Genomic DNA, 20,456 nt, shown 5'->3' on the forward strand with positions numbered 1-20,456 from the left:
TCATTATATTTTATAGTTTATGCCTTTTACCATAAAGAATGGGGTGTAAGTCACTCTGCCCTACCAAATATACTAAGCTTAGCCCTTTAATTCTCTTTATTTGCTTAGATTTTCACACTCACAGTGAAGCAATTAACTGTCGGATAGGAAAAGAATGGTGCCACTCCAAGGCATTGTCAGATTTTTGTTGCCTAAATTATCCAGATTGACTTTACGTTTCATTTCATTACCTTGCTTGCCAAACTTGGAACTGTCTCATTCTGTCCTACATTGTCTCTAATTGTTTTCTGCATCATTTTTGTCTTTTCAGCAGGATTATATATCTTGGAGAGTAGATGGAATGAGTGCCACTGCTGAATTGAATTGATTTTTCCCCCGAGTGGGCTAAAGGAATAATGAGACCATCTCTTTCTGTCCCTAGAGAATGGGCAGATGTACATCCAGAAAAAGCCAACCATGTACCCACCCTGGGACAGCACTTTTGACGCCCATATCAACAAGGGAAGAGTAATGCAGATCATCGTGAAGGGCAAAAATGTGGACCTAATATCTGAAACTACTGTCGAGCTCTACTCCCTGGCTGAGAGATGCAGGAAGAACAACGGGAGGACAGAAATATGGGTAAATATCTGAGCTGTGAGCCTTATTTAAACTGTGTGTACCATTAAGTGATAAGTACCATATTAGCTAAAGACTAGCTCAAAATTTCAATGTCACCCTAAAATTATGACATAGTAGCCTTGTGTAAACAGACTCCCTACTTAGTCATTGGTGACTTGATAATGACAATGATCATTACTTGTGGACTATTGAACATATTGTCATATTCAAATCTCTTTGATTCCTGTGTAAGGTGAAGAACGTCTCTTAGGCTATGAACAACTGTTCATGATTTACAACTAAAAGTAAGCTCAGAAATATCACAAATGCCCCCTAATTTGGGAGCATAACTGTTGTCTATTTATCAAGATAACACATAAATATCTTGATAAGATATCTTACAGATAAGATAATAGATAAGTGAGAGTATAGAGCAAAGATCTATTTAATGTTTGGTCTTCTCCATACTTTGCCAATCCTTATAAATTGTTTTAGCTATAATGTATTCACTTAGCTTACTTTGTACTAAAAAGTACATCATACACATTCCATGTTACTACATCAAGTTTTTGAAAACTTTTATAAGTGCTTTATTAACAAATGTTTATAAATATTAAAGGGAAGAATCCCATATAATAAAGAGCTAATATGCTAATTAGTCCAAAAAGCAGAACAACCGTTCGGATGACCTTCTGGACGAAGCTGAGGCTGCAAGGCCCGAGCCCCTTGCATGAATTTCGTGCATCGGGCCACTAGTAAAATATAAAAAAATAAATAAAATTCCCAGTGAAAATTGCTGGGGCCTACAAAATGAAAGTATTTCTATACCAGTGAAAACTGCTTTTAAATAACATGGAACCCAGAAAAATATTATCAAATGTTTATATCATTTACAGAAACAGAGAGAATCTTACCTTTCTGCTTCTTACTTCCTATAACTCAGATTTTTAATAACTCCACCCAAAAGATTTTCAAGTCACTGGATTCAAAATAAGAATAAGAATGATATAAGCTAAAAACTAGATTTTTTTGTGTGTCCGTTTTGTATTTTTTACCTCAAAAAAAAATCAGTACTTATCAGGGAAGTGTATTTTTATATAAATCTTTTGCTAGTGTCACTAAAGTCATCTTTAAAGATAAGCATATGCCAAGATTTTTTATTTTTAAAAAAGGGTTCCTATGCTTAGATGTGCCCAGATAATTTAGTTCAGCAGTATCTGTTGAGCACTTGGGGGAAGACTCATGGAAACAGAAGTCCTCCTGGGTAGCTAATTGGGCAAGTAGTACAATAATGTCACAGATGTGTACTATAGTCTTAAAGGGTTTACATAAACCAGGTAAGTGAAGGGAGAGGCTGTAGCTGGGCCTGAAGCAAGGGAGCATTAGACTAGGCTAGGAGAAAGCAGAAATTAACTAGAGAAAGTCTTCCCCAGTTTTCATCATTTCCCATTTACTTTCTGCTTTCTGCCTTATTAAAAAGAAAAAGTCACCAAATCCCTAATTTTTAAAAGTAACATGCTATTTTATTTCCTTCTCAAATAATGAAAGGATGACTACCTTTTTAATCCTTTTGTTAAGATTCACTGATAAACAGGTTGCTTTTCTATTTGTATCTCAAAGTTGCCTTTGATTGTTTGCCTCAGCTTTTTCTGATTTTATTCTTATCAGACTTTTCACTTTTTTTTTTTTTTTGCAATCTATGATTATTTAGACATAACCCTTGGGGACCTTCAGATCTTCATTTAATTAGCAACCTTTTTACATTTTCCAGCTTTTTAAAAAAAGCTTTTCTTGATTGACTTTTATTTATAGTGTTTAAGAGCCAACAGGTTGTTTGGGACTTTGTTTTGGACTTATATTTTCTCATGCTTCTACTTTCTTAAAATTAATTTCTTTATTTTTAGAAAAATCTTTTCTCAAAGCTGCCTTTCACTTATGCAGACACCATCATCCAATTTCTAAACACCCCACGGAGGCTTGCCTCCTGTTTTCCCAAGTTTTTTAACATTTGTATGGTGACCTACTATTCACTCTCAGAAACGTGATGGACTATGACTTTCTGTGGATACTGTTTTGCCAGCAGCTTAGAGGTTTAACTTCCCCCATCACCAGTAAGTCCTGCCTGTTGATAACTACGGTTACCTGGTCCCAATCTCCCCCACTTCATTGTCTCCTGCTCTTCTAGTTTCACCTTTGCGTCCACCTTTATTACATATTACACAAACCAGAGAACAGCAGCGTATATTCTTGATGGCAAAAGCACTTCTCTTTTCATTAATTTATTTAGGTTTTCAAGAGAATTTAATGTTGACCAAGCAGTACAGCCTTATTTTATCATAAAATTCTAATAATTGTGATTCTGTGACAGAAGTGTCACTATGTCAGTTTTTCAGAGATCTTTGAAGGATTAGTGACTTACACAAGGTCACACAGCCAGTAAATTATTTCGCCACAATTCAAATTCAGTCCTGGGTTCAACTAGTCCTTTCTTAACTAGTCTCAGTTATTCTAGTTAACTCATGGATGTAATTGTCAAGAATGACCTTTAATCCATCTTCATATTCTTTTTGATATATTAACAATATAGAGTTATGGTTTAGTATATTAGCAATAGTGGTCAGGTTATGGTGGATTTGACATTTTTCCCATTATGTCACAATACTGTATCACCCCTTAAATGACATTTTGCTCTAATCCTTTCTACATACTAGGTGTACTGGTTAATAATATGGATTTTTTTCAATAGATGGAGTTACATATATGTTGATATATATGTGATTTGATATGTATGTTATTTTGTTGTATTGACAACAAGCTTCAAAACTTCATATGTCAAATTTTCTGAAGGTGTTAACATCATAGATATGTTTACGCTTAAAAATGTAAAATTTCACGCCAAAAGAAAAGCATTTGCAGAAAGTTTTAATTCATTACTTTATTTTGAAGTGCTGCTGAAAGTTATCGTATACTTCGGGAATCTTATGGTGAACATGCTCCATCTCAAGATACTTGTAAACTCTGGTTTAAATGCTTTAAAAGTGATGATTTCGATCTGAAAGACAAAGAACGTCCAGGTCAACCTAAAAAGTTTGAAGACCAACAAAATTACAAGCATTATTGATGAAGATGCATGTCAGACTCAAAAACAACTTGCAGAAAGATTAAATGTTGCTCAGGAAACAATTTCCAGTCATTTACAAGCAATGGGAAAGATTTTAAAGGAAGGAAAATGGGTGCCACATCAACTGAACAAAAGACAAATGGAAAACTGGTTAATAGTTAATCTGAAATATTAACCGGTTAATACGGATTTTGTAATTTAAAAAAACGATAATTTCAAGAGAAACATCAAAAGTGTTTTATTCAAAGTAATGTCCATCTCTAGGTACACATTTCCCCATCTTTCAGGTAATTTGTGTATACCGTCCCAATAGAACTTTTCTTGTTTTGAGACAGACTATTCAGAGACCCAATTTTCCACTGCTTTGTATGTTTTGAAGTGCTGCTCAGAAAGTGCAGGTGCCATCGATCAGAACAAGTGGTAATCTGAAGGAACAATACAACAAAATAGCATAATATCAAATCACATATATATCAACATATCTATAACTCCATCTAGTGAAAAAAAAATCCTCATTATTAATCAGTACACCTAGCAATGGTACTGAAATATGTCATTTTATCATTTCTCAAACCAATTGAATCAAAATTTCCTTTAGATTATCCAGCCCTTTCCCTAGGAAAAAGTCTCTCCTTGTAGAACAAAAGGTCACTCCCATCTCGTACCCTGATTAACCTTGTCCCATGTGTGGAGGCACCTGCAGTAAAGGATTTATCTTTCTTTCCAAAGACCTACTTGTTCCCCATGTAAGCTAGTCCCAGGGTCTGTGATTCTTTTGTCATGTTTAAGATCTGAATTGCCCCTTTACAGTTCTTCAGATAAGCAGCAGTGCGGGACAAGAAAATCAAATAGAATCTGTTTGGGAATTTGTTTCTTCCTTATGGAAGTTTTGATCTCCAAATAAAATTAATGAGTTGCTGAGGTGTCTTAATAAAAGAAAGACTATATGCACGGATGCTACTATGATGATATGCATGGGTAAAATGAAAGGGAGCAATGATTGGATTCTGCCATCACCAAACTTACCAATTATGATATCATTAACCTCAGCACTTGTTTCACCTTTTGACTGATATTCCTTTCCTTCTCTCAACCAGTTAGAGCTGAAACCTCAAGGCCGAATGCTAATGAACGCAAGATACTTCTTGGAAATGAGTGGCAAGTGACATTTCTTCTTCCTGTTGGGGGGTGAGAAGGGCATGTCCCTCTCCTCTTGTGCAAACCATTGGACTTTTGCAAAGCATAGAAAAGAATCAGGAGAAAAGGGAAGCCCAAGTAATGTTCTTAAATTTTCCAGTGGTGCTCAAATACTAGTTGAAAACATTTATAGCATTAGTTTTTTAATTGTGTGGACACATGTGTCCAGTACTTTTAGTCTGTCTTTATTTTAGTTTGGGAATTTAATGTAAATTCAAAAGGCTGTTTATGTGTCATGATACTGTCTTTGTGTAAATCAGTGGTTCTCAACCTTCCTAATGCTGCAACCCTTTAATACAGTTCCTCATGTTGTGGTGACCCCCAACCATAAAATTGTTTTTGCTGCTACTTCATAACTGTAATTTTGCTACTGTTATGAATCGTAATATAAATATCTGATATGCAGGATGTATTTTCATTGTTACAAATTGAACATAATTAAAGCATAGTGATTAATCACAAAAACAATATGTAATTATATATGTATTTTCTGATGGTCTTAGGCGACCCCTGTGAAAGGGTCGTTCGACCCCCAAAGGGGTCATAAACCACAGGTTGAGAACCGCTGGTGTAAATGATGTAATATAACAAGCTGTCGCATTATCAGCAGAATACAAAATAAATATGAGACCAATAAATATTTTCCATAGCACTAGGAGCAAAATTTTAATGACTTCAAGTGAGTCACCTCAAATCCTTTTAGGAACAAGAAAGGAAAATGCCTTGCTAAAGAGTTTCAGTTCCATATAACACACAGACATTGATGACGGAAGTTACATTTACGAGTGTGTGGTTGGTGCCTGTGACAACTTGTCAGTTCCTTCTGTTGCATTTATATTCTGTGGTCAAAGTGTTATTTAAACTAAGTAAATGCTAATACTCATAAAATCCTAAACCTCAGAATGTATATGTGAACTTACTGATAATTAACTGATTTAATTATTTTCTAAATTAGTTTTACTACCAAGAAACAAGTTTAAGTTTATAAAATTGTGATGCTTTGGGAGGCCAGGGGGGGAGGTGTTTCACATGTACAATTCCTTTGGGTCCAGATTCAAAAAAATACAATGGGGAAAAATATTATGAGATAACCATGTAAACTGGGACACTCAGCAGATATTTGATGATATTGAGACGTTAATTTTTTAGGTGTGATGACATTATAGTTATATTTTTCAAAGGCTCCTTATCTTTAAGATACATATGCAAATATCTATATATAAAAAAGCCTAAGTGACCGTTATGACCCAACAACCAGCCAGTAGCTATACACACACTGACCACCAGGGGGCAGATGCTCAATGCAGGAACTGCCCGCTGGTGGACAGTGTGCTCCCATAGCCAACCTCCCATGGCCAGCCAACCTCCCACAGTCCCTCCCCCCCACCCCCAGCCAGCTGGCCCTGATCAGCCCCAATCACCAACCAGGCTGAGGGACCCTACCTGTGCATGAATTCGTGCACTGGGCCTCTAGTTTATAATAAAATAATACCAGGAATTTGTTTGAAATAATGCATTGGCACAGGGTGAGGGGAGTGGATGGATGTAGTAGATGAGTGGCCATAGATTGAAAATTATTGAAGCTGGATGATAGTTACTGAGAAATTGATTACAATATTTGCTCAACTTTGTATATATTTGAAATTTTCCATAATAGACCTCTTTTTTAAAAAAGAAGAAAACTCCTTAAGAGGTAACAGTACAATCCAAACTTTTCTTCTTTCACGTCTGGTGGCTCCAGATATATACTGCATGTCATTGTACTATTTTTGATAGTAAATATAGGGCAGCTAAATAACTGGGTTTGCATCAAAAGTGAAAGTACTGGACTAAATTATAATACCAATGCTGTTTAATTCCTCAAGTAAGACAAATTATACATCTCCTATCAGGTAAAATATGACCCAATGTAAATTGAAGAAAGTCCTCCATCAAAATGCAACTATTCTTGGTAAATGGTTTAAAGATCACTGCTTTGAAAAATAATTCTATGGAACTTAAATTTTGTCTTAGAATGAGAAAGCAAATTCAGACGGACCAAAAACAATGATATTTCACAATGATTACACAAGCCCAGGAAGTTTGTTTGTTTTTTAGAATAAAATGTTGTAGTATTTTAAATTTTTTATACTAGACTAAAATTGAGACTCCATCTTTAAATTTTTATATATCAAAAAACCCTAATTTTTAACAAGCAATATTATGGAATAACTCAACTTTAAGATTCCTTATTGATAATGAGAAATATAGAATACCATTCAATTAAGAATATTTATTATTACATATAACAAATCATTTTCTGAAAGATTCAGAAAACCCAAATGTAAGTTCTTACTCAGGGATCATAAACTCAAATTGGAGAGGTGGTACAGATTAAGCAGAGAATTAAATCTCAAAACATATAAATGATGATTAACCAATGGGTTACCTTCATTTCAGAAAATTGCATATGACAGGCATTGAAGGGGAGGCAGAGTTGAGTTTGCGGAGAAGTGGGTTTAGCCTCTAGTAGGAAAAACATGGAGGCTTGAGCAAAAATATGAATGAACAAAGGACTATGAGAAGATGAGTCTAGGTAGATCAGTGGACCCATGCTAAAATCAGGATGAAGAATCAAAGACAAACCTTCAAGGGCTTAGAAGCCCTTATTGGTAAATGTGTGATTTTGAGAAGTCACCAACAAAGAGTTATAGTCGCATTCTTGAGCAGGACATGATATGATATGATGAAAGCAGTGTTTGGAGGGAACTGCTTGTGACAGAATGTGGAATAGATTTTGGAAAGAAAATAGACTGGATATAGAGAAAACCTATAAAATTTTATTTTTGCAGTGGAGAGTTGGTAAGAATCTGGCCTAGGCATGTACTTAAAGGAATGAAATAAAAGAAAGAGTCCAAAAGAAAATAAGAGTAAGATTTCTTGGCAATGCAGATGAAAGGGTATTCCCATTATAAGTACATAATTAAGGTGCTTTCATAATTCTTTAAAAATGAAAGTTAAATGAGGGGTAAAAATGTTGATGACATCTCTTAAAATAGCCTGGAAAATTATAATAAAAGTGCTAGAAATTGGAAGAGAAGGCAAACGAAGGGGGATAATGAATTCAATCTTGGATAACAATTAAGATGATTTCTACTACACCTCTCTTTAATGGAAACCTCAATTCATTTCTACTCTATAGGGAGTTAAATGGCTCATTGCTCTCTACATACAACTCAGTCCTTTCTGTATCTTTTCTAAAATTCCCATTCCTTGGTTTCTGTGCTGGAATCACTTTTTCTCTTCTTACTCTGCTCTCCTACCATCACTCTTAGTAGTTCAATGTTTACCCTCACCATCTGACACACCCACTTCATATATTTACACCTTCCTACACTTTTTGTTATCCATTCAATAACCCACAGGTCTTCATGTGGAATTCTCCATCCCAGCAAGGACTCAGAGTCAGTCCTCTTTTTCTTGTAGCTCATTCTCCTCCCCTGTCAATTCTATCCTCTCTCCCACCCAATAAGTACTAGACTTTACCCTAATCTAGTTTCTCTTTCACACCCATTTGTTAGCCACTTTTGACGTAAACTCAAAACCTAGCCTGGAATCCATGATAACCCTTGCTAATGCTCTACTGTCATGAGCACCCTCTTCTTCCAAAGATATCCTGATCTCCATACCAGGCATTCCCTCTCTCCTGCCCTATGCCTTTGACCATTTTTACCAGTAACCTATTCCTCTTGTCTTCATTATCTTGGTTAATCATTGCTTCATCCATTCAGAAACCTGAAAGTAATTTTTATAGTATTATTTTCCTTCAACCTCCCACATTAATCCATTATCAGTTTCTGCCTATGTTGTCTACTTAGTGTTTTTCAATTATATCCCCTGCTTACATCATCATTACAGCTTGCCAAATTCCACTCATTCTGCACGGCTGCCAGAATAAACTATGTAAAACTCCACTCTGAACATGCCATGCCTCTGTTCCTCTCTGTGCTCCTATCCCTGCCTACAGCCTTTTGGTATTTATAAATTATCTACAAGAAAATGCTTAAGCTGATGTGACACCTACACATCTTCTGCATGTGACCAGTTGTTTTCTGCTTCTTACCACACACTGGCAGTACACACATCCTAAGATACCTTATCACTGTATCCTTGCTCATTCTTTTTCATCTAGAGAGGACACTTTTTGCTTTTCCCCACAATACCTTTTATCACATATTAATGGGAGTTATTTATCCCTCAGAACCCAGGTTGGAAATCATCTCTGCTAGTACCTTTCTTGTCCCAACTTTCCACTCTTTCTCACTTCCACTACCTACACCTGTCTTCAGTGCTATAATTCCCTTACCTCTGGGTTCCCATAGCCTCCTGTGAATACTACTGCTCTGACATTTACTACGTTCCTTCTGGACTCTAAGTTGTTTGCAGGAAAACAATGGTTTAAATGATCTTATTTGTCTCTCTAACTCCAGCACCAGGTTCTATGCTAGGTACATAGGAGGTATTTAATGAATGTTCGTTGAACTGTTCAGTTGGACTTACCCTGGCATTTAGAAATTCCTTTAGTTTTCTTTTGAATCCCATAAAGTTCCTATTCCAAACATTCGCACACTCCTTGGTTTCTGAGGATATCTTATTCTTACTCTTTGAGATTGGTCTGCTCCCCTCCCCTCACTCACCCCCATCCCCGTATAACTGGGAGAGACTCCATCTTTGTCTGTCTCTGCATTTAGAATACAGTTGCTTCTTCCTGCATTCTCTTCCTGCTTTTCTGACTCTAAGAAAGTCCTTCCATTCTTGGTCTCCTACATCTAATTCTCAGTAGCTCTGTACCATCAATCATGCTTCCTGTCTAGCATCTTCAGTTTTCTTTCTCTCTTTTTTTATTTTTTTATTGATTAAGGTATTATAAATGTGTGGTTATCCCCCCATTACCACCCCCCCAATCCTGCCTTCACTCTCATTGGTTTCCAACTCACTGCAAAGACATCTTCTCCTATCTTCAAAGGGAACTTTTTTCACCTTTTTACCTCCATGAGTTTTTCTTTCCTCTCCTTCTCTGACACATTTTTTGGAAAAGTAGCTTATATTTATTAGTCTCTGTTTATTCACTACTTTGTCAATTCTTAAACCCTAAGAGTCTGACTTATATTTCGACCAATCTGCTAAATGGCTTTCTCCAAGACTATGAATCCTCAAAACAAATACCTATTTCTTAGCCTTCAATTCCCTTGACATCTCTATATCATTCCATGCTGAAAAACCCATTCTTTCTTGGCTAGCCCAATGTGATTTTTTTAAAAAAATTTATATCTATATTGTTTTTAAAAATTATTTTTCTATTGTTTGAGCTACATGCTTCTAACATGAATTCATCTTTAACATGTGCTTAACATGCACTTAGCATAAACCTTTCTCTTTTAATCTTTTAAAATCCTTTATTGTTTAAAGTATTACATATAATTCCTTTTGACCCTATTGACCACTCCCCACTCATTTCCACCCCACTCCTGCATATGCCCTCACCCCCTCTACTGACTGTGTTCATGGGTTATGCTTATATGCATGCATACAAGTCCTTTGGTTGATCTCTCCTCTCCCCTTTTTCCCCACCCCATTCCCCTCTTCCCCCTCAGGTTGTATGGTCTGTTTGATGCTTCTGTGTCTCTGGATCTATTTTAGTTCATCACTTTATGTTCTTAATTATATTTCACATATGAGTGAGATCATGTGATATTTATGCACTGCTAGTGGGAATGCAGAGTGGTCAGCCACTGTAAAAAACAGTATGGATTTTCCTCAAAAAATTAAAAATAGATCTCCCATTTGACCCATTAATCTCACTCCTAGGAATATATCCCAAGAAACCAGAAAAACCACTCAGAAAGGACATATGCACCCCTATGTTCATAGCAGCACAATTTACAATAGCTAAGATTTGGAAACAGCCTAAGTGCCCATCAGCAAATGAGTGGATTAAAAACTATTGCCAAAACCGGTTTGGCTCAGTGGATAGAGCGTCAGCCTGTGGACTGAAAGGTCCCAGGTTCGATTCCGGTCAAGGGCATGTACCTTGGTTGCGGGCACATCCCCAGTGGGAGATGTGCAGGAGGCAGCTAATCGATGTTTCACTCTCATCGATGTTTCTAACTCTCTATCTCTCTCCCTTCCTCTCTGTAAAAAATCAATAAAATATATTTAAAAAAATAAATAAATAAAAAATAATTAAAAAAAAAAACTATGGTACATCTACACAATGGAACACTGCACTGCTGTGAAAAAGAAGAAACTCTTACCATTTGCAACAGCATAGATGGAACTGGAGAGCATTATGCTAAGCGAAATAAGCCAGTTGGAGAAAGATAAATATCACATGATCTCACTCATATGTGAAATATAATTAACAACATAAACTGATGAACTAAAATAGATCCAGAGACATAGAAGCATGGAACAGACCATCCAATGTGATATTATTCAAGTTTTTCTCTTAATTTTTCAGCTGCCTCTTTATGGTCTCTTTTGTAATTCCTTTCCCTACCACTCAAAAAATATGCATGTACATATCTCCAAGGCGATTTCACACCATCATATATACAGTTTTTTGTGTGAGCGCCATGTCTCCCTGACTTGACTGTTAGCCACTCAAAGGTTACAGATATTTTACATTTCTTTAGAACATTCAGCATGGCAATTTTCTCAGAGCTTCCCAAGAAACATCTGTGCTCAGATTGGCTGCAAACAAATGATAGAACAAATAATATAAAAGAAATAACCAAACATATAAAAACCAATGAGCTTCTTCAAGCCAATAAATAAACAGAAGAGAAAATTGCTTCAGAAATAAACATCATAAATACCAGAAATTCTGAGCTTTTGTAAATGTACTTCTTGTAATCACTGAAATGGTTAGAGGATAAAGGATATCACAATAAGAAGCAAGGGAATAAATTCATTTCTAGCACTTTCTTCTTTAAAAAAATTTACATTATCATAGTCTCATGCACAGAAAAAAAAAAATATATATATATGTATGGTTATAGTAGTACAGTTAGAATTCCCAAAATAATTCATTTCATCCCATGAATTTAAAAGTAATTTTACACTTTACTTATTTTATTTCATATCATTTCATCTGGACCAAAATAGCAATCTTACTGACATTTGTCCTACTACCCAGTCATGAGTTGTAAACAGATCTCCACACTTATACCAACGCTTGTGTAAGAAAACAATCACATCAGTGACCCTGAATTTAACCTCTCATTCTCCAAACCTAATTTATTTTTTTAATTTAAATTCTTTATTGTTTAAAGTATTACATAAGTCTCCTTTATCCCCCATTGACCTCTCCCCAGCCACCCCCATCCCCTCACCACCACCCCACCACTGTCTGTGTCCATTGGTTATGCTCATATGCATGCATACAAGTCCTTTGGTTGATCTCTTACCCCCTCAACTCCCGCCCCTTCCCTCATAGGTTGGACAGTCTGTTCAATGCTTCTATGACTCTGGTTCTATTTTTGTTCATCAGTTTATGTTGTTTATTATATTTCACAAATGAGTGAGATCATGTGGTATTTATCTTTCTCTGCCTCAAGCCTAATTTATTTCCAGCTCAGTTCCAAACACAAGGGCCTCAAAGCCCTAACCTTAAAGTACTGGGCAGTATTATGCCCCCATCTGTGGAACTCTTTACATGGTCATTGGGGTTGCTCTTTATTTGGGAGTCTGGAGTTGCCATAAAACAAACCTGTAAACACTGTGGAGAAGACTTTAAACTTAAAATGCATCCTGGGACTTGGGTGGATTCCTGGAGGAGAGGTCTCCATCTACACAGCACCATCTTTGTCTACTCAAATGTGTTTCTAGCTGGCCACTAACAGAGATATGAAAAAGACATTATCTTAGTAGGGACATTTGCCCCAAATATGTTGTCAAGCCTCTGCCACTGCTTAGCCAGAATGGAAGTAATTTAGTTTAAATATTGTTAATTCTTTATATTCACAAAATACATATAATTCTTTATACTTACTCTCAATAAACCTCCATTTTTATATTTATAAAAATAAAAGAGATAGACTATGCAATCCAAGAATCTTCAAGCTATTTAAAATTATAATTCTAGAAGTTATAATCATTAAATTCATTATCTTTATTTTAGTGATTATTTTTGTTATTTCTTTCTTGTTTACCGCATTATTCTCTCTTACATGCTATACTTTTTATCATGTTGTTTAACCATGACTGCCTTGCTGTTGTGTGTTTTGTTTGTTTTTTGTTTTTGTTGTTGTGTGTTGTTGTTGTTTTTGGGGGGCCTGGGCTTCAGCCAGGGCATTATTGGCGCTCTCAAAATTCTCCCAGCCTTTTGAAAAGATATCATCTGGGTATTGAGCATTGTAAATGGTGACTACCTAAAGTACCTTCACCAATATCCAGAGCCCAGGATGAACTGAAGAAATATGAATGTGATGATTTGATGTGGATGACTAGGTTACATCCAGGACTACCTAGACATTAGAAAAAACATCTACAGTTATCCATTAATTCCCAGCCCTTTCTACATTGACCAATGTCGTTTCTAGCTGGTCTGTCTTATTACTGTAAATATCAGGAACCCAACATAAATAACTCCCCAAGGTTTTTTTGCCTTCACACACAAGTCTGGCCAGCTCTCTCCTGTCTACTGTACTCTATAACCAGATGTAAAGCATCTTTAAAAAGAATGCCATTTCCAAGTTGTTATCAGTAACCACATAATTCTCTAGAATTACAGGCAGAAAAGTACCACTTCCTGTCTTTCTGGCTGACTCATCATTGACAGTGAATAGGAAAAGTTGTAAATACCTTGAAAGTTCTGACCTCTGGTTTTAAAAATTGAAATATGATAACTCAGCACACTCAAAGGATAGTGAAGGATTGAGCCAATAATCCAACCTTGCAGTTTCAAATCCTATAATAATATACCCTATGAAAAATCTGTATTAAAGAATTTTTTAAAAAGGCTTAGTACTGCACCAATCTTAATAAGTACTGGGGATTTTACTGGTCTCAACATTTGTCTAATTCCTTGTCCATCTCTGTCCCTTCCCCATCTCCCCACCCTCCCCATCCAGCTATGACAACCATATCACAGAACTTCACTTTGTCCCCTATCCTCTTCTGCAGACACAAAGGACATGAGTGAATTTGAGACTGAAGGCTTCTTTGCTTTGCATCACCGTCGAGGAGCCATCAAACAGGCCAAAGTCCATCATGTCAAGTGCCATGAGTTCACCGCCACCTTTTTCCCACAACCCACGTTTTGCTCCGTCTGCCATGAGTTTGTCTGGTATGGTGGCTTGACCTTTCACTCTTAGCTTTAGGTTATACATTTTGTCTCATCCTCCAGGCTCCTTAGGGGAGCGTGACAGAATAAATGCTACATGAGAGTTTTCAGTGGCCGCACCTGGATTGAGAAGGCTTAAAGGGTGTGATTCTAGAAAAGATTTCATAACCTGGCTCCTGTAGAGCAAGGAAGCCAGCTCCCTCAGGAAAAGGTTCCAAGGACTTTAGTTCCTGATTAAATGGGAGGCTGCTGGGGTAAGAAGGGAGGGACAGAAGGGGTAGATACCCTCCTTGTAAGCACAGTTTCACAGCTGAAACTCCCACCACCTTACACCACCTTGATAGCCCAACTGTGCTACAACAGGCAACAACTTTCCCATTGGAGCTAATGTGTTTAGATGTTTATAGTGCCCTTGGGTGTTTTAACAGCTCTCGAACAGAGATCAGCTCAAGCCTCAGTAGCCATATAGCAAAGGCTATGATAGAGTAGAGACTTAAAATGACTCCTATCTCTGGGCTCAGGCTGTTCGCTTCCTAATGGGGTGTTCTTCCCTTTGGACAACTGCAGAATCCTTTAATGCACAACCCCAGCTTAACCAGAGTATCCAAGGTCAAATAGACTTCTGGTGGATTTCCATCAACCTGTTTCCACCTAATGACCTGAACCTCCTTCCTTTCCCTAGTGAACGATACTCAGGAATAATATCCAGAAAGAGGAAATGAAATTTTCAGATGTCTTTGCTGATCTATATTGAGCTTAGTGAGACATGGAAATTTGCTACTAGGAACCTTGGTGCATTTTCAGTCAGGCATTTTAACCTCTACATGTTTGCTTGGAAAATACACAAATGAGAGGGCAATCAATAGCTCCTCATTTATTTTATCATCAGACTTTTAGCAAAGCAATTTAAAATAAAATAAAATAAACACACATGTTAATACTCTTAGCAAATGACAGACCAGGGCTGCTGATGAGAAAATGCTCTGTGATCATAGAATAAATGAGATCTCATCACCTTTCAGATGTTTGAGGCGCTGCTGTTGGTTTGAACACCCATATAAATCATACCTATGCTTTATTACAGGGGTCTGAACAAACAAGGCTACCAGTGTCGACGTAAGTAAGAAGGATTTCTGTTGCACTACCATCATTCTTTTGTAGTTGCTCCTTAACTTCTGAAAATGTTAAGCTGCAATCATTTCTTTTCAGAATGTAATGCAGCAATTCACAAGAAGTGTATTGATAAAGTTATAGCCAAGTGCACAGGATCAGCTGTCAATAGCCGAGAAACCATGGTATGTAGTTAGATTCTGCTCTTTGTCTGAAATATGATGCCTTTACCCTAACATTAAACTTTACAGCCCACTAATTCTTTTTAATAATGCCTGAACTTGAATCCTTAAGGTTATTGGTGATCTCCCTAAAACCCTTTCCTCTTCAATAATTGTTACTGAGATCCAAGACTAGAGTATGAATTTTAAAAAACACAATAGGAATTTTAGTGGCTCTGCCTTTTCCAGAAAAACATAATAGAAAGTGGCCAGAAAACATAGTTTTGATCAATTATAATATATGAAAACAACTCCTGTGGTATCTACAGCTAGAAGTGACAGTTAAAGAGCAGAAGCAAATGACAATATGTACAGATATGAGCATTTACAAGAGGTGATAATAGATGTATAATTCTTATATTAAGAAGCAAATATTTCTTTCTGAATGAACTTTGAGGTATGTAGTTTGAGGACAAGTTAGATTTTACTCCATAGGGAAGGGAAGCTGAGCTAGAAAGTCAAGCAGCCTTCCTTCTCCCACCCTTTCCTTCTTTATTTGACAAATATTTATTGGGTGTCTAACACATGGAAGGTACTCTGCTATGTACAGTGTACAGCAGAGCACAAAACAAATGTGGTCCTGCCTTTATGGACTTTACCATAAATCTGGAGAAAGAGATCATTAACAAATGACTATGTGTAGTTTCCATTTATATTAGGTATTATGAAAATAGCCAACAAGGTGCCATGATGGAGAATAACCAAGTGGCCCACTTAGACTGAAGGCCAGGGACTCTCCTAAGGGAGGGGACGCTTAAGCTGAGAGCTGAAGGGTGAAAGGAGGCAGCTGTGTGAACAGTGGGAGGAAGGAGCCCCCAGACAGACTGAAGGGCCCCATGAGCAGAAAGAATCAGCATGTTTTAGAAACTGAAATGAGCCCATGTGACTAGAACAAGGGCAAAAATCGAATATGAAGTTGGACAACCTGGCAGGACCTTGATCAGGCAGGGATCTTCAGATTCTGGAAAAGAGGTTGGATTTTTTAAAAAATATATTTCTTTTGATTTCAGAGAGGAAGGGAAGAGGAGAGAAAGAGTTAGAAACATCAATGGTGAGAGAGAGTCATTGATCAGTTGCCTCCTGCACATCCCACACTGGGGATCAAGCTCGCAACCCAGCATGTGCCCTGACCACGAATCAAACCATGACCTCCTGGTTCATAGGTCGATGCTCAACCACTGAGGGATGCCAGCCAGACGGTTGGGTGTTTTGTTTTGTTTTGTTTGTTTGTTTTGTGTTTTGTGGGTTTATTTTTTTGTTTTTTGATTTTTTTTTTTAATGGAAAGTCCATTGCAATGACTGCTGTAGGGGGAAACAGTGGATTGAGATGTGAAAGTAAAAACCTGGGAAGATGGAGTACCACCAGGGAAGAAATATGGTAACAGTAGAAATGGAGCAAAATAAGCAGATTTTTTTAGGTGATTTCAATATTCCAAATGACTCTAATGCTAATGGACAAGATGTGGAGAATGAAAGAGATGGATGATAGCTGAGTGTCTGTCTTGAGCAGTGGGGTAGATATCAGAATCATGAGAATGTCAGTAAGACTGGAAGTAGAGATCTACAGGGGAAAATTAATATTTCCATTTTAGACAACGTCAGTCTGAGATGCCTAAGGACACCCAAGTGAAGTTATCAAATAGACAATTTTATGAGCTTAGAATTCATATGAGCCAATGGAATAAATCTATAAATGTAGGAGTGCCTATCATTGGGGTAGAATTTGAAGCTGCCAAAGAGATGACCTAGTGAGGGGGGATAGGAAGAAGGGAGTATAGGCTCCATACTGACCCCAAAGGAATCTAAAATTAGATGTAGGTAGAAAGAAGGAACTTGGGATAGAGATGAGAACAAACGTTCAGAGAGGGCTGGCTCTTCATATATTAAGAGTGTATGAAAGGGTTGGTTGTGTTCAGTGCAGTTGAGATGTTGAGAAAAACGAGGGCCACATGGAGATCTTTTGAGCCCTTGATCAGAGAAATTCAGAGGATTTATAGAGGCAGTCCCCTCATTGGCCAGCACTGGAAGATGATAGATAATATGGAAACAACCTATGCATTAATATTTTCATGAAGATTAATTGTAAAAGAGATAATTGAAGTAGAACAGTAGCTGGAAGGAGGTGAGATACAAGTGGTAGAAGTAATCCCAGAGCTAGGGGGTAATGACACATGGATGAAGTTGGAGAGAGGGATGACCAAAGCAGTCAGTCTTGGCAAGAGGGGAAGAGGTCCAAAGCACATGTGGAGACGGGTCTTTGGTGGACAAATGATCATTTCATCAATTGTAGGAAAGGAGAAGTTGGTTGCAGATACAGTTAGGTTTGCAGATTTGAGGGCAAGCAGTTCTGTTAGACAACTTATATCCTCAAAGAAGTCTGAGGGTTAAAAGAAGGAAGGCAATGACTGGCTTTAGAGATGGGAAAGCAATGGATTAGAGAAAAGCAGTAGGATTGCCAAGCATAGTTGAAAGTCCCTTTGAATTTGAGGGTGTCAACCTGCCCAGGTATGTGATTTTCTCCAGCAAAGGGGCAGGTACAGAGAAGGCAAATTGATTTAGTTTTTCCAGAGTAGAATTACTTTTAAAATTTAGAGGGGGGATAATCTCGTATTAAAATGACTCTGCTAAGGCTCAAAGAGATTAAAGTAGTTTGTCTATAGTCAACCACATTTAAGGGACAAAGCTGGACTAAAATTCAGATCTCAGTCTCCCCGAACAATGTTTTTGTTTGCTTAAATCAAATTGCCACCTCCCAACACACCCTCCTGCTCCCGTTACTTGATACCTCAGCTTTCCTGGAAAATCTCAGATTGTAAGCATAGCTGTTCACCTCAAAGGCTAATGTCCAATAGAAACAGAATGAGAGCTACAGTACAATTTTAATAAATTTTCAAGTAGCCACATTAAATAAAGTAAAAAGCAACAGGTGAGATTACTCTTAACATTATATTTTTATTTAACCCAACCAGCCCAAATATTATCATTTCAATGTATAATTAGTATAAAAATTAATAAGATATTTTACATTTTTTCATACAAAGTCTTCAAAATCCAGTGTGTATTTTACTCTTACAGCACATCTTTTCACCACCTTGCAAATATTCACTTGGCCCTTGTGGCTAAGTGACTATCATATTGCAAAATATAAATCTACAGTCTTTCCCAGATGAGCCTTGAGCCATTTGGGCAGTTCATGAATTAAAGTGGAAGCCTTCTAGCCTGGACCTTGACATTAATTGTTCATATTTACATGGAAATGCTTATACAAAGTCAGTTTTGAAAGTTGTTTTTTTCTTGATTGAAAATGACTAGAGTAAGTGCTGGGGAACCTTTAACAATTCTAAACAGCCATTATAAAGACCCAGTGCTGACCAGTAGCCAAAACAAGAACATTAGCTACATCACTTTAATAAATAAGGTTTCGTTGCTGTGCACACTTCCAAATGAATTGTTCAATTAAAAACTGAGGCAGAGATTATAAGTCTTAAGTACATAAAGCTTTTCATACTATACAGAAATATTGGCATTCTTGCCAGAATTCAAACTGCCTGATTTTTTGTTGTTGTTGTTCATGGATGTTTGATTAAAGGAGAGGATTGAAACTCTGGAAAACTGAAAGAAAGAAAAAACTGCAATATCTTTACCACCAGCATCCCTTTCTCATCTCCCCTCTCCCCATTTCCTAAATCATGTTTGTTTTGAGAGAGAAGAGTAAAAGTGAAAGAGGACAGGCTCTCATTCTGATGGCCAGGCTATAGCTATCCCAGCTCACTTGGCTGTGTGACCTACACAGGTGTCTTGCTCTCTCTGTGCTTCATCACCTCATCTGTCAAATGAGAATACTAATAGAGGCTACTTCAAATGGGATATTTTGAGGATGACATGAGATATCACATGTAAAAGATAATACACATGCCATATGTGTCCACGGCACTTAGCAGAACCATCAGCTACCTCTGGCCTCCTCTGTTTATGTATAATAGGTGTGAAGTGCTTCACACTTCAGGCCCTCATACTAATAAGCCGATGGCAATGCTGCCGCTAGAGGGGTCATTATATAACGTCTTCCAAAGGTGAAAGCACTGGTCCTGAGTTGAAAGAGAAAAGGAAATATTTATATTAAAATAGGAAGGGAAGTGCAAGGTTTACTTAGCTCCTATCTAAATAAATAACCTTAGTTCCCTCTTCCTGAAATGTTAGCCTGACTGTGGAATGCCTCAGACTGCAGCTGTCTGCGGGTTACTTGATATGTGTATATCGCGTGCCTGCCCCTCACCCCGAAAGCGCTAATGGCTGGCTGAGTTCTTTGAACATGACTATAAAACTTGACAAGTAAAAATTGTGGTTTAAAATATACATCGTTCCAATGTTTTTATTATTCTGCTAGTTATGCTAAAGTATCTGCTAAGACATGTAAAGCTGGGAACCCAGGGACACCAACTGCCATGTGGTCTCCTCTTCTTTCAGTTCCACAAGGAGAGGTTCAAAATTGACATGCCGCATAGATTTAAAGTCTACAATTACAAAAGCCCGACGTTCTGTGAGCACTGCGGGACCCTGCTCTGGGGCCTGGCCAGGCAAGGGCTGAAGTGTGACGGTGAGTCTTGTGGGAAATGCGTGTGGGCCCAGACAGAACACTCAGGAGGTGGATTCGCAGCTTCAATGAAGAATGAGAGGGAGGGAGGGAGGAGAGATGGAGCCGCTGACCTCTCCAAACAACCTGGAGGAGCCTGTGATCGTGAATGAGAAAGGCCTGAAACTATAAGCCACTGCTGATCTTTCTCTCATACCGCCCCCCACACATCCAAATGCTTGAACCCAGATAAGTACAGAATCACTCAGGTTAAATGTCAAGGCTCCTGGCTCATTGCCTTCTGTTGTG

The 20,456-nt window shown here is 37.5% G+C and overlaps 1 protein-coding gene across 3 annotated transcripts in view; it reads left to right on the plus strand.

The window, feature by feature from the left end:
- The window catches only part of PRKCQ (protein kinase C theta), a 133,650-nt gene that overhangs the window by 61,046 nt on the left and 52,148 nt on the right, over positions 1-20,456 (plus strand). For all 3 annotated transcript variants that reach the window (XM_036341735.1, XM_036341715.1, XM_036341725.1), the window contains exons 3-8: positions 422-621; positions 4,819-4,879; positions 14,084-14,246; positions 15,328-15,359; positions 15,453-15,538; positions 20,042-20,171. In XM_036341735.1, coding sequence (XP_036197628.1) covers positions 422-621; positions 4,819-4,879; positions 14,084-14,246; positions 15,328-15,359; positions 15,453-15,538; positions 20,042-20,171 — 672 coding nt within the window. The remainder of the gene's footprint in view (positions 1-421; positions 622-4,818; positions 4,880-14,083; positions 14,247-15,327; positions 15,360-15,452; positions 15,539-20,041; positions 20,172-20,456) is intronic.

Source organism: Myotis myotis, unplaced genomic scaffold (assembly GCF_014108235.1).
Source record: "Myotis myotis isolate mMyoMyo1 unplaced genomic scaffold, mMyoMyo1.p scaffold_m19_p_1, whole genome shotgun sequence".
NCBI lineage: Eukaryota > Metazoa > Chordata > Mammalia > Chiroptera > Vespertilionidae > Myotis > Myotis myotis.